The sequence below is a fragment of the Euleptes europaea genome, chromosome 4, assembly GCF_029931775.1.
Source record: "Euleptes europaea isolate rEulEur1 chromosome 4, rEulEur1.hap1, whole genome shotgun sequence".
In the NCBI taxonomy this organism is placed as follows: domain Eukaryota; kingdom Metazoa; phylum Chordata; class Lepidosauria; order Squamata; family Sphaerodactylidae; genus Euleptes; species Euleptes europaea.
The window spans coordinates 45,522,218-45,536,540 of record NC_079315.1 but is presented as its reverse complement, the minus strand read 5'-3'; the positions used below and the strand labels follow the sequence as shown (position 1 = coordinate 45,536,540).

General features: G+C 41.1%; 1 protein-coding gene across 1 annotated transcript in view; it reads left to right on the top strand.

The window, feature by feature from the left end:
• Positions 1 to 14,323, top strand: part of LOC130476612 (guanine nucleotide exchange factor subunit RIC1-like) — an 85,807-nt gene that overhangs the window by 47,045 nt on the left and 24,439 nt on the right. Inside the window, exons 9-17 of the mRNA XM_056848566.1 lie at positions 4,935 to 5,079; positions 6,301 to 6,349; positions 9,241 to 9,393; positions 9,672 to 9,875; positions 10,508 to 10,546; positions 11,060 to 11,170; positions 12,447 to 12,536; positions 13,078 to 13,238; positions 14,113 to 14,251. Of these exons, the coding sequence (XP_056704544.1) occupies positions 4,935 to 5,079; positions 6,301 to 6,349; positions 9,241 to 9,393; positions 9,672 to 9,875; positions 10,508 to 10,546; positions 11,060 to 11,170; positions 12,447 to 12,536; positions 13,078 to 13,238; positions 14,113 to 14,251 (1,091 nt within the window). The remainder of the gene's footprint in view (positions 1 to 4,934; positions 5,080 to 6,300; positions 6,350 to 9,240; positions 9,394 to 9,671; positions 9,876 to 10,507; positions 10,547 to 11,059; positions 11,171 to 12,446; positions 12,537 to 13,077; positions 13,239 to 14,112; positions 14,252 to 14,323) is intronic.

The window sequence follows — 14,323 nt, the reverse complement described above, 5'->3', positions numbered from 1 at the left end:
TCCTTCTGATTTCTTGGCTGCAGTCTCCTTTTTGGTTGATGGTGGAGCCAAGGAATAGAAAGTCTTGAACAATTTCAATTTCCTCATTGTCAACCTTAAAGTTGTGTAATTCTCCTGTAGTCATTACTTTTGACTATATATATGCAGGTATGTATATGCATGCATGAAAGAGTCCTAAGAAAGTTCCTGTATAAATGAGAGCATTCCTGTTTAATGCTATCCCCCATCCCCTCTGAGACTCATATAGGATTTTTTATATTTGTGAGGACCCGTCCCTGCGGCCCCCGCCTATCTGCCCCGCGGCCTGGCCAACTCGACCCGGAGGGGGCTTCCTTGGCCTCAGAATGGGTGTCCTGAGAGAAGGCCTCTCCCTCCTCTTCAGCCCCTCGGGCGGTCCCTGCTCCACCGAGCCACCTGCTCCACAGTAACCGTCGCCGCTTCCTCCCCGGCCTCCATGCCCCTCCTGGTCATATAGGCCAGGCCCCCTGGGTTCCGCCCCTCTCCCCTCCTCCTCCTGCCAGGCAGGGGCTCCACCAGTCAGCCCCCGCCAGCGCTGTCGGCCCATCTTCCCTCTCAGGGGGACCATGGCCGTGCCCCTGTTGATCGGCGGCACCTGCTCCGCCCCCCCTGCTCACGCCCGACCGCCCTGCGGCCTCTGCCCCTCCTGGCACCTTCTCCGTCGGGGAAGACCGCCGCAGAGCCCGGGCCTCCGACTGGGCCTTTGGAGGCGGCACCTTGTGGTCCCTGCCGCCGCTAGGCGGCGATACCTCGCTGCTTGGTCCCAGCCTTCCCAGTCGCGACGGCGTCTCTCCCAGGGCCTTCGTGGGCCGCGGCCCAGCCGGCCCCGCCCCCTCGCGGTCCCTGCCGGCACCGGGCAACGTCACCTCACTGTCCGGCCCCAACCCCTCCAGCCAGGACGTCGAGCCCTCCGGGGTAGGCGCAGGCCGTGGGACAGCTGGCCCTGCCTCTCCGCCTCGAGCCGGCCGCAACTCCCGCCCAGTGAGTGGGCCCCCGGGCAGGCCCGCGACTGGGGCTTGCCCGGGCGCGGGACAATATTAGTCTCCAAGCTTGAAAGGAAGAAAAGTACTGTTTATTTTCTTGTAATTCTGAATGCTGTTTTGTGCATGATTGTTCAATGCCACTTTATGTATCACAACTCTGTCCACCAGACTGTTTTTTTCCTTGCCACATTCCTGAATGTATTTCAGTTGGGACATTTGTACAGAGGTCCCTACTCCTTTATAAGCACCTTTGGGTGAATGTCAATATGGGATGCTAAACAACTGTTGGAAGGCAGTCCTCCATGGTCTCTTCCTTTGAGAGCTTCACATCCACTTCCTTCACTCAGGGAGCTTGCTAGTCTCCCAGTGTGGGAATGCACAGAAGCCATGACAATGAAAATAGGGTTGTACTTGTACCTGCTGTTCATTGAGTGGTCTTCTGTGCAGGCACAGAAGACCACTCGATGAACAACAGTTACAGGTAAGTGCAGCCTTGCTTTACTAAACTGATATAGCATTCTGCCAAATTTTCCCAGTTCTGGAAGTAAACATATCAGCAGTTTAGCAAGCTCAACTAATTCCCTTATACTGTTCATACAACATGAATGTTTAATGTCCCCCCCCCTTCATTTTAGCCATAATAAACACACTTGAGATGGCAGAAAGCCATTTGCAGCTAGCACCAGCGTGTCAAATTAGGAACCATATAAAAATACAAATCTTGTTCTCTCAAGGGCAGTCTATTTAAGGACTGATTGCATAAATCAAAGCTATTTTATGGGGGCAGCTGTGAACTCTGCTCTTGATAGTTCAAGATGCTTTGGTACCCTGAAAGGAAACCTGGCAAGGCTCCAAAGAGTTACTTAAAATATAGCCAAAAGCCTGCTGGAAGCCAATTCAGATTTTTAACAGATTTTTGAACTGTTTGTATACACATACATACACGCCCTTGTGTTACACACAGCTTTTGAAAATCACTTTGGTTTCACAAGACGTTTTTCAGACCTGAGGGCAGAAGGAACAAAGACTTCAAAGACATTTTGTTTCCTAATGCTCCCTTAGGTATAGCTTTATATCTTGTCTACCTATTCTGTTCTACATTTTTCTTCTTTTGTGTCATGCATAATCTCAACCCTCAGTTACTTCTGTTGTATTCTTAGGGTATTGATTAGTGTTAATGGATGGGGGCACCATGACCTAGATAGCCCAAGCTAGCTTGATCATCAGATCTTGGAAGCTAAGCAGGGTTGGCCGAGGTCAGTATTTAGAAGGGAGACCACCAAGGAATACCAGGGTTATGATGTGGAGGCAGGCAATGGCAAACCACCTCTGAAGTCTCTTGCCTTGAAAACCCCACAGAGTCTTCATAAGTGGACTGCAACATAACAGCAAAAAATATGGATGGGAGGACTTGAAATGGAAAAGCAGAGATTTAAAATTTATTAAGCTGATAATGTTTATATTACTGCATTTATTAAATGCAATCCCAGCATTTATTTAGCTCCAACAGCTAATCACTGCTATTAAATATAAAATATCCTTTGAAATGATTGTAGAAAGTTTAGGGCAAGATCCAGTTCATTGCTAGTGCAAAACTTGTGCATAAATGAATCTCACACCCTCTCTCACACCTCAATCTAAATTATATATGGTGGTATCTGCAAGACAAAAGGGCTTCTTCCATAGGGCTGTTTAGCTTGGAAAGAAGGCGGTTAAAGGGAGACATGATAGAGGTCTATAAAATAATACATGGTTTGGAGAGAGTGGACAGGGAGAAGCTTTTTTTCCTCTCTCTCATAATACTAGAACATGGGGTCATCTGCTGAAGCTGGAGGGTGAGAGAGATTCAAAACTGATAAAAGGAAGTATTTATTCACACAACACAGTTAAATTGTGGAACTCCCTGCCCCAGGATGTGGTGATGGCTGCCAACTTGGAAGGCTTTAAGAGGGGAGTGGACATGTTCATGGAGGAGAGGGGTATTCAGGGCTACTAGTTAAAAAGTATACTAGTCATGATGCATTCCTATTTTCTCCATGATCAGAGGAGCATGCCGAATATATAAGGTGCTGTGGAACACAGGCAGGATGGTGCTGCTGCAGTTGTCTTGTTTGTGGGCTTCCTAGAGGCACCTGGTTGGCCACTGTGTGAACAGACTGCTGGACTTGATAGACCTTAGTCTGATCCAGCATGGCTTTTCTTATGTTCTTATGTTCCTTTAGGGATTTCCTGGTTCAGTCAGATATATTAAATTCTAGTGCTCCTGTTCAACCCTTAGGGCACTTTAAATGTGGAGGATGTGTGCCCCTTTTCTTTGCCGGTTAGGGAATTCCAATGTACTGATACAGGTCTTAGGTTTTCCTTGAAACAGTTTAGCAGTTGTGCAGCAAAGAATGTAGTCTATGTTATTAGATGCCCATGCGACCTTCTTTATATAGGCATTGGCACAAGAGTGGTCAGTCAGGATCATTGAACATAGGTCTAAGACTAGAACAAAAACTTTTGATGCCCCAATTGTCAGTCACTATCTGGAAAGAAAACACTCAGAATCAGACTTACATTTTTTTTAATTTGGTGCTTGAAAAAACATCTGTATAATAGGATTAATGCAGAAAAGATTTTACTGCAAAAAGAGTCCAAATTCATTCATTTATTTAACACCGTGTACCCTTTGGTCTTAATACCAGTTTTGATTTGTCTTGTTTCCTCTAAATGCAGTTTTCTGTTCATATCAGTGTGAGAGTTTCAGCTGTGTCTCATTAACTGATACTTAAGATACGTTCCCTGTAAACCTCTTTTACTAAACTATGCATTTGAAATAATGATGTTAATTGTATCAGGGAAGACTACTATAATGTATGTCCTATGATTAGGTAAGATCCGTGTATATACTTTATTTATTGTAAGTTTATTTGTTGTTACATTGTATTACATTAGTGTTTTCTCCATAGCAACTTTATCAGGCTGAAGAAGTCGTTTATGAAACGGGACTGCTCCGGGCTACCGTCCTAAGAGTTGCTTTACATTGTTCTTCTAAGAAGTTTCTCTACATTGTCTACTCCCAGGAAGTGCTTTATTTTGGCTGTAATAATAAATGATTGATTGGTTGATTGATTGATTGAATTCACAAAGTGAACTGTATATTGTTCTTGCTACTGTTTTCGGGCCAGCTATTTTTTTCCCGTCTTCAGCGTTGTTATCCGTGCTGTTTTCCTGTGTTTGTTGGCCCATTGCCAAGGCTTGATTTTCTAGTCCTAAAATAACACTATGAATGGATTCAGCATATCAGTTTCATGGTACTTTTCATTATAATTAGTATTTAACTTTATGCAGCTTCTTGCATTCATTTTGTACCGATTGTACTCATATGGACTATTTACCACATTTTGTTACTATTATCTTGGGTACACAATGATGCACTGTTATACTTTGTAGCAGCATATTTGTACTAGCTCTTTTAATATTAGATAGATGCAGCTTTATGTGTGATAAGATTGTGTATACACGGATTGCTTAGTCTGTTGGTCACTGGGCTGTGAATTTCTTTTTTGTGTTGCCAGAACTTTCAGCACAAGGTTTTCCGTCTTTTTCATATATGTATCTGCAAGAAACATGAGAAGCTGCTAGGGTGAATGGTAGGTCTGTGTGTCCTGCCCATCCAGTCATTTCTTTTTGCTTGCTGAATTCCCCCTGTTCAGTTTGAGGCATGAGGGAGGGCATTCAAAGATCTTCTGTATACCTTCATAGCTCTTTGTACTATTTGCATATACAGAACAAGTATGTAGAAGAAATTCAGGCTATGTTGAAAGTGGACTGATCTGTGCCCCTTGTGTATTTAATACACAAATGATGCCCATCTTTAAAATGCTTCCAAAAGCCTGTGTGTACTTCTTAATATGCGTATGTTCTGGATTTTTTTTCTATTTTTTGTAGATATTTGGAACAAAACAGGAGCTGTTAAATTAATCAAATGGTCACCTGATAGTTGTGTTGTTATGGTGACCTGGGAATATGGTGGACTTTCCTTATGGAGTGTGTTTGGTGCCCAGCTGATCTGTACTTTGAATGGAGATTTTGCGTAAGTATTTAAAAGCATTATTATGACTGTGAATCTTCAGCAGAATGGATTGGTCCATCTTGTAATATTCAGCTTTTATTTAAAACATGTACTAATCACAGAGGTCAGTATTTTAAACAGTAAAAGATTCATTGGACTTGCTGTAGACACATACATTTAAAAGCCTCTGTGCATGCCCTTCAGCCATTTTAGTTTGCTGCCACCTGGGGGTAGATTAAGCCCTGTGAGACTCTGAATATTCCAGGCCAGTCCTATGGGAGGTTCTGTGCATGTGATTGATAAGGGGAATACTTTCTTTGCTTCTAGAAGGGTGTTTGGGGTATATTCCTTGTTGTCATAGGCAGCAGCCTCTCCATCAATATTTCTGGTAAGCAAACAGAGATGCTACTAAGATAGTCTGTAAGCTGAAGTTCCAAGTTCAGAAGGTTTATTCTAAGAACACACCTAAGCAAATGAAAGGGAAGGGGAACCTTAGAAGATAGATTTATTTATTGTATTTGCACTTCACCTTTCTTCCCAGTGGGGATCCAAAGCAGTTTACATTTTATTCTCATAACAATCCTGTTAGGTAGGTTAGGCTGAGTGTATGTGACTGGCCCAAGTTTACCCAACAAGCTTCTGTGGCAGAGTGGTGTTTCAAACCTGGGTCTCCCAGATCCTATTCTGACACTTTAAATACTGCACCTCACAAAAAAGTGGAAAGTAATCAGTTTCTAGCTAACTTAAAACTCTAGTAGCTACAACTTCCTCTGCATATAGGATTAGGCAGGGAACATAGCTGAAAGCCAGTAGATTGACTGGAATGTTGTCAAAGAGTTCTCTTCTTGCTAGCCCATATTTTAAGGGTTCCATGCTGGGAGGAGGTTAATCTTTTATCAATCAAGAAATGGGGGGCTTATGCAAATATCTCCTCCAAAAACAGTTCAGACCACTGATCTTTTCCCCATGATGTGTGGTTTTGCACACAGCATTGTAAAGCTGAGAATGCCAGATTTCATATCCTGTAAGCAGAATAAATAATATGAACTTTTTCCCCCAAAGGCAGGTTCTGTATAATACATGTAGAGTTAAAAGCAAGGATTTGTGGGTGGCAGATGAAGAATTCCTCCTTGTCCTTAATTCCTCCTTGTCCCTAAGTATATCTTCCTATACAGAAAGCAGGTGATTTTTCTTAACTTTAAAAGATCTAGTATTTAATAAAATGTGCTTTTTTATTTTTAGTTATCGGTCTGATGGTACCAAAAAAGACCCTCTAAAGATCAGCTCTATGGTAAGCACAGAAAAATACTGTAAAAGCTGTTACTGGGTTTTATTTAGGGAATTTATATAAGGCCACTGTTCCAGTACATTAAAAGGAATGATTCCTCAGTCTTCTCTTGCAAGGGAAATGGTGCTCAACTTGGCAAAAACAAAACACATGATGAGGAAAGGGAGTTACAGCCCAGGATAGGCATAGGAGTGGAACATGAACACCTAGTTTCTTTAAATGAAATTTAAGTCCTCAGCGCCAGATTAATTGCATCCAAAGGTACTAAAGGAACTGGCAGCTGGAATTGCAGCGCCTCTGTCCATTATTTTTGAGAATTCTTGGAGAACAAGTGAGGTGTCAGAAGATTGGAGGCAGGCAAATGTTGTCCTCATCTTCAAGAAGGTGAAAAAAGAGGATCCAGGTAACTACTGACCCATCAGTTTGACGTCTATACTTGGAAACCTCTATAGCTGCTCAACAAATCATTAAACAGTCCTTGAGCATTTAGAAAGGATATCTGTGATTACCAAGAGCCAGCATGGGTTCCTTAAGAACAAGTCAGGTTATTTCCTTTTTTGAGAGAGTTGCTACCTTGTTGGAATGCTGTGGACATAGTCTATCTTGATTTCAGTAAGGCTTTTGATAAGGTTCTATATGATATTCTTGTTGACAAGTTGATAAAATGTGGTTTGGATCCTATTACCATTAGATGGATCTGTAACTGGTTGACAGATCGCACCCAAAGAGTACTTGTTAATGGCTCCTCATCCTCTAGGAGAGGAGTGACAAGGGGAGTACCTCTGGGATCTGTCCTGGGCCGTGTGTTTGTCAGCATCTTTATAAATGACTTGAATGAAGGAATAGAGGGGATGCTCATTAAATTTGCAGATAATACTAAATAGGGAGGGGCAGCAAATACAGTTGAAGACAGAATCAAGATTCAGGATGTTCTTTACAGGCTGGAAGACTGGGCTAAAACTAACAAAATGAATTTCAACAGAGATAAACATAAAGTTCTGCATTTAGGTAGGAAAAATCAAGTGCATAGTTATAGGATGGGGGAGACTTATCATGGCAGTGGTACATGCAAAAAGAAGCTAGGAGTCTTAGTAGACCATACACTGAACATGAGTCAGCAATTTGATGTAGTAGCTAAAAAGGCAAGTGCGATCTTGGGCTGCATCAACAGAAATATAGTGTCCAGATCAGGTGAAGTGATGGTATTGCTTTACTGTGCTCTGGTTAGACCTCACTTAGACTATGGTGTTCAATTTTGGGGCACCACAGTTTAAGAAGGATGTTGGCAAGCTGGAACGTGTCCAGAGGAGGGCAATGAAGATGGTGAGGGGTCTGGAGACCAAGTCCTATGAGAAAAGGTTGAAGGAATTGGTATGTTTAGCCTGCAGAGGAGATGACTGAGAGGTGATATGATAGCCATCTTCAAGCATATGAAGGGCTGTCCTGTAGAGGATGGAGTTGTTTTCTGTTGTCCCAGAAGGTTGGACCAGAACCGGCGGGTTGAAATCAAATCAAGAGTTTTCAGCTAAACATTAGGTGACAGAGTGGTTCCTCAGTGGAACAGTCTTCCTTGGGAGGTGATGGGCTCTCCTTCTTTGGAGGTTTTTAAGTAGAGGCTAGATGGCCATCTGTCAACAATACTGATTCTGTTAACTTAGGCAGATGATGAGAGGGAGGGCAGGAAGGGATGAGTCAGTGCTTGGTTCTCCTGGCTCTTTCTTACATGCCCAGGGTGATGTCGATCATCACTTTGGGCTCAGGAAGGAATTTTCCTCCAGGCAAAATTGGCCAGGGATCCTGAAGGTTTACCTTCCTCTGGGCATGGAGCAGGGGTCACTGGGGGAGTGTGGGGGGGAGGTAGTTGTAAATTTCCTGTGTTGCGCAGGGGGTTGGACTAGATGACTCTTGAGGTTCCTTCAATGATTCCCCCACTGTATTCAGTTGTTGTGGTATCCCTTTCCCTGTTTAATGTAGGCATTTTTAGGATTATTCTTTTATCTAATTTAATCAGGAAAAGTAATTCAGAGTCATTGCGATTTGCTAAAAAAGATTATGTTGCAAATCTTGGTAGATAGCCCATCTAGCTCCACTTTGAAGTTGTTTCATCTAGCCACGATAGACTATGATCAGATAGTTGAAGAGAGGTGATGGTGGGGAGAAGTCCATCCATTTTTGCTGGATGTTGCTTGATATATTACAAAGGACTAACTGGTGTATGATAGCCTCATCTGCTAGGGCAGTTCTGTGTGCTTGCTGTAGGGTAGTGAGATAATCAGAAGAAGATAGGGCCAAACAGCAGTGGAGGAAAGGAGCAGAACTCTGTGAGGGGGGGAGATAATGGTACAGGAAGGGCTGGGGATGGAAAACTGAAGAAAAGAGCTGTGAATGAGGGAGAGAATGGAGAAGGAGGAAGAAAGCAACCTACTGTTTTTCACAAGGACCTGTAAGTATAAATGTGTGTTTTTCTAACAGGCTTAGGCTGCTTTCAGACATTCAGCAAGCATTGTACATTTTAAACAAACCCCAGTTACCCATGACGTATGAGTACAGTTGTCCAGGTTCACTAGTGTCAGCTCCCCACACAAGCCATGATTCTAAACCACCTTTTAATCTAGGTTCATAATCCTGGTTGGTGGGGGAACTAACTTTGGTTAACCCGGGTGATACATTTGTATGTTGCAGGTAAATGAGGTTTGTTTGAAACTAGGATTCTGTCATCACACTTTGTGTGAGAAGAGGAGCAGCAAGAGGCAGGAGTAAGATGTGAGCATGAGATAGGCACAAATTGGGTTCATGCATAGTGGATTCTTGTGTGACAGATTGCTGTAGAATATTCCCTCCTTGTGGTAACTTTCATTAATTTTTAATAATTGATAACATTGGATTTTTTCCAGAGTTGGGGATCAGAAGGCTATCACCTATGGGTGATTGATGCAAAGAGTTTTGGAAATGTAATGGCAGAGGAGGCATGCAGAAATGAAGCCAAGCAGTTTGGCATTTTGCAATTCCAGTTCATCAAGAGTGCACTCACCATTAACCCTTGCATAGTAAGTATACATAAATCTTCATGTTCTTAAGTTTAATGTATTGAACGTAGTATTAGATCATGCTTAATGCCTCATAGGCAAAAATGTGATTGTTCACAGAACAAAATATCCTTGTTAGAGTTCACCCTAGTAGTAATATTGTGCAAGATCCGAAAAGTCAGTGCTTCTTAAAACATTTTCTTGAGCAGTTTAATTTTTTTCTATTTTAATTTAGTTGCTGAGCAGTTCCATTACTGTTCACACTGTTTGCTAACTTGAAGTATTGGTTTTATTCATAGAGCAATCAGGAACAGGTCCTCCTTCAGGGAGAAGATCGCTTGTACTTGAACTCTGGTGATGCAATACAAGCTCAGAATCCTAGACGTTCCACAGCACACCCTGAACATAAGGCTGTTAAAGAAAAAGGCCAGTTTTCAGATGGGAGCTTAGATTCTCAGGGTTTAAGCACTTTATTAGGACACAGACATTGGCATGTTGTACAGGTAAGTTTTCAGCATTTTACCCCTTCCTTGACTTCCATCTTTTATTTCTTCGTCTAATAACCTCGTTTGCATTAATGCTTGTCAAAGTCTTTTGGGTTTGACAGTCTGGGTTACTGAGGCTCCTTGGGCTTGTATTAGAGACTTTGCAAAATTTGGTTGTAGGAGGCAACTTATGCGATAATGAAGCACTTGTCCTAATTCAGGATTTAAATATGCTCTTCTTAACGAGGCAATGAATTAAAAGCTTTACAACATTTATTTTAGCTGTTCAAGAATGAACAGCTAAGTTATGCTTTTTGTATATAGGCAATTTTCAATAGTTTAAGAAGTAGCTTTAAAATTATATAGGACTGAACTTATGCACAGTTCTCCATTACCTAATCTACTAATCTTTCATATCAGGCTTATATGCATTCCAGTTAAAAATTTGGGACCATGCTACGGGCCACAAAGTACTATACCGAATGTTTGTCTACATATCACATGTCCTCATAGTAAATTGAAAAGCAGAGTATGTGTTTAAAAACTTGTTGGTGTTTAAAAAATAAAATGGATGTGTGTGTGTTTGACTTAAATGAGTTGCAGGAATTTTAAATTTCATTGGTCTGTAATGCCCCTTTTTGTTTTTAAAGATTCACAGTACCTATCTAGAGATCAACTGGCCTATACGGGTGAGTTATTTTAAGATCTTTGTATTTTATACCTTTTAGAGTTCGTTTACACGTAAAGAAATGCTTTCAGAAATTATTAGGGTACTGTTACTTATATTAGATCAGGGATCTCCAACAACTAGTAGCTCACTGGCTGATGCAGAGTGGCTTGTGCATCCCCTAGAAGAGCCAGGAAAATATCACAAAAAGATCTGCTGTAGGCTTTTTTAGAAAAGCTTTTATTTAAATAGGATTTTTCTCTGTCCTGCTTAGTCCTTTCTGGTGCTCTTCCTAGTCCTTCTGTTTCTAGGAGAGGACAAAACTTGGTAACATGCTGGGGGGAGGAGTTGCTTTTTTAAATTTAGAAGTAGCTCTTGTAGCCTAGGGGTCACCAACCTTTTCTTTGACATGTAACTAGAAAACCTGAGCATTTTATTTGCATTAAATTAAACATGGGAAGCACTGAACTGGTATTGTGTTCTTTTTGTTAAGACTCTAACAAGTTGTTTTATGTCTTTCCCCCTTCCTGAACAGTTTTCAGCCATAGATAAGTTGGGGCAGAATGTCGCTGTAGTTGGCAAGTTTGGTTTTGCACATTACTCTTTACTTTCAAAAAAATGGAAGTTGTTTGGAAACATTACCCAGGTGAGTGGTTGTTGGAGGAGGAAGGACTAAATGTATTTCTGTTTGGAAAATGCTGCTTCCAATTTATGTGTAGGTTAAATTCTAATTGGATGCTACTGCTTGTCCATTTCATACAGCCAAGGCTCCTCACATGTAAGACATTCAGCTACACTCAAATCTGTGCAGAAAAGCATTTATTTTATCTCTCAGTTTTAAGCTAGCTACAGTTTTTCATTTTATATCGCGAGAGGAAAAAGGCACTAAGAAAGTGGCTTCATTAAGTCTTTCATAACTTCTTAAATGTTCTTAGAATAGTAGAGCTGTTTGTAGACGTTCAGGGTTGTAACTCCCATTTTTCACAAGTGGAAGAGCATTTCCACTTCCACAAGAGGGGGAGCTATTTCTGCCATTTCTCCTTCTCTACTGCATACTTACACCACATCCCTTTTTGGCTTTTTGACTGGTACAGGGGGCTTCAGCAGGATGGCAATATGTGAAAGATCCATTATGTCAATGCGCTGCTGATGGTTCTTTGGATCCATCTTTATGAAGAACAAATGCTGTTTGAATTGAGGTTTTTGCTAAAAGGGTGGGAGGGTGGGTGTGTCAGTTTTCTGACCAGCAGCTGGGGCCTTGTTGATAGACTGCTGTTGAAAAGAGATATAGGCTTTAAGCAGCTAATGGGGCACAGCTGTCCCACACTTTGCTTCTTGTGTAGCCCCAAAGCAACTGACAATTCACATGCAGTTCTGTTTTGGAATGAATGACAGATATGCTTAAGGAACAGGTTATCAGATGACCATCACTAAGTTCAGCCAGGCAGCATCACACTCTCTGTTACCATGGGTGTGATGAGATATTGGTGTGTCTCATTCTTTTGGCTTTTCGCTTATGTTGCTTGTTAGATGATCTCTATCTAACATCAGTCACAGCAGCAGGGCCATCTTCAACCAGAGAAGAAGGGAAATGGACTTCAGCCATCATATTTTTTGTAAGCATTTCACATCAATCTCAGATTTTGTGCTGACATGTATCTGCACAACATGAGAGAACAGTAAAGCTGATTAACCCATATCTTGGGATTCCCAATTTTTTGGATCAATGTATATCCACCAAACAACTTATATTTGGGTTATAGCTTTCTTACTATTGGTGATTTTTAAAATAGCAAAACAATAATAAATGTAGCTTACAGAGATGCTAACCTTCATTCTGACAGTATATCCATAAACATTAAAATATATTATTCATATTTTAAAATTTTGACACTTAATCTTTACTTTTTGTTTTCTTTAAGGAACAAACTATGACTGTGACTGGTGGCTTAGTATGGTGGAATGATTTCATTGTTATTGCATGTTATAATTTAAGTGACTGTCAAGAAGAGGTAAGGCATGGGTCTTAAGAAAAAGTAATTTGCTGTCTCATTTATTTTATGCTTTTCAGAAATGTTAAGTTGTATTAAGACATTATAAGATATATCAATCAAATTGTTACTTCATCTTCACGCTGCTAATGAGGGAGTAACATGCAGGATCTGGAGGACTGAAGTATTTAGTGCTGTTGGGTGGCAAGTGGGTTGTGTAGTAGATTTTCAGATAAAAATGCTGGAAGAAGGGAATTTAATGCACCTAGCTGTGCCAGTCCTAGGCTCTACTAACCCAAACATGTAAATTAGATCTTTATCAAGTTTCTTTGGAGTGGGGTTGACTTGAGTATTGGTAAACATTTTCAGACTTTCTGTCTATGCTTTCGATAGCCAATTGTGAAAAAGTCATGTTAGCGTAGTATTTGTAGGGTATCTCCCACTCAGTGTACTTCTCTGTTACATGTTATAATCCGCCTAGGAGATGCTCATTAGAGCTTAAAGATCAGTAATACTAATTGTGCTGCAAAGATGTAGATTGTTTTCTTTTATGTTCTTGCAGTTACGAGTATATTTGCGAACAGCCAATCTGGACAATGCATTTGCTCATATCACCAAAGTGGAGGCAGAAACATTACTGCTGAGTGTTTTTCGGGACATAGTAATATTATTCAGAGCAGACTGTTCTGTTTGCCTTTACAGTATTGAAAGAAAATCTGACGGGTGAGTATAGCATGAATTGGTTATTCTATAATCTACTTTCTTACATCATTGTTGTGTGGAAACTTTAGTACTTGCCCTGTAATTTTAGGGCTTAAAGATAAGTAATACTATGTTGTAAAATTGAAGATAGTTTCCTTTTATGTTCTTGCAAGCTTTCAAAGTATGGCATGCGATTGTGGACATTGTTGTCATTTTACTTAGACCTAAGCTAACTTCATTAAAGAATGGACCTAAGGAAGCAGGCTCTGACCACACTCTCACAGTGTTGGCTTCTTGAAGAGCAATTGCTAGTCCTTATCTCATTTTAAAGATACCATAACATTTAAGTATTATGTGCCAGTAGGGTTTGGCAGTGACTTGACCTGTCAAAATGAAATTTTGTTTGGTAACTGATTTGGCAGAATATTTTACTAACATTCTCCTCTCAGTCTTAATTTCTGCTTAAATGAGACCTAGGAAATAATTATCTAGAGTATTACCTAGTGTTGATGTTAATGATAATCGGAGATACTCTATATTAGGGGCTCTTGTGGGGCTTTTGCCCAACAAGGGTTTTGACTGGCCACTGGAGATTTATTGGGCTGTGCAGATTTTTAAAAATGTTGCTTGGACAGCAGTTGCCACCACAGCACAAGGATCTTTACTGTGTGTCTGCTGCAGCAACCATTTTTGTGGCTGACTCCAACCTCGTGTGGCAGCCATTTTGTGCCTGGGCACACCATGCTATGTCAGAATTCCAGAGGAGCCCACAGGCTCAGAAAGGTTGGGGGGACCCCTGCTATAAGTTATTGGAAGATTGTTCCATTCAGCTGTTGGCAATAATTAGTGTGGTGTAGAATTAATAACTTCTCTGCAATTTGTCTTGGCCTTACAGACCGAATCCAACTGCCAATATTCAAGTTCTTCAGGAGGTTTCAATGTCACGTTATATTCCTCATCCCTTCCTTGTTGTGTCTGTTACTTTGACGTCTGTGAGAACAGAGACTGGCATCAGCTTGAAAATGCCACAGCAGGTATATTACACACCCACTATCTCAAAACTGTGGAGAATTAATATTTAAATACTGTTGTGCTAACTGATAAAT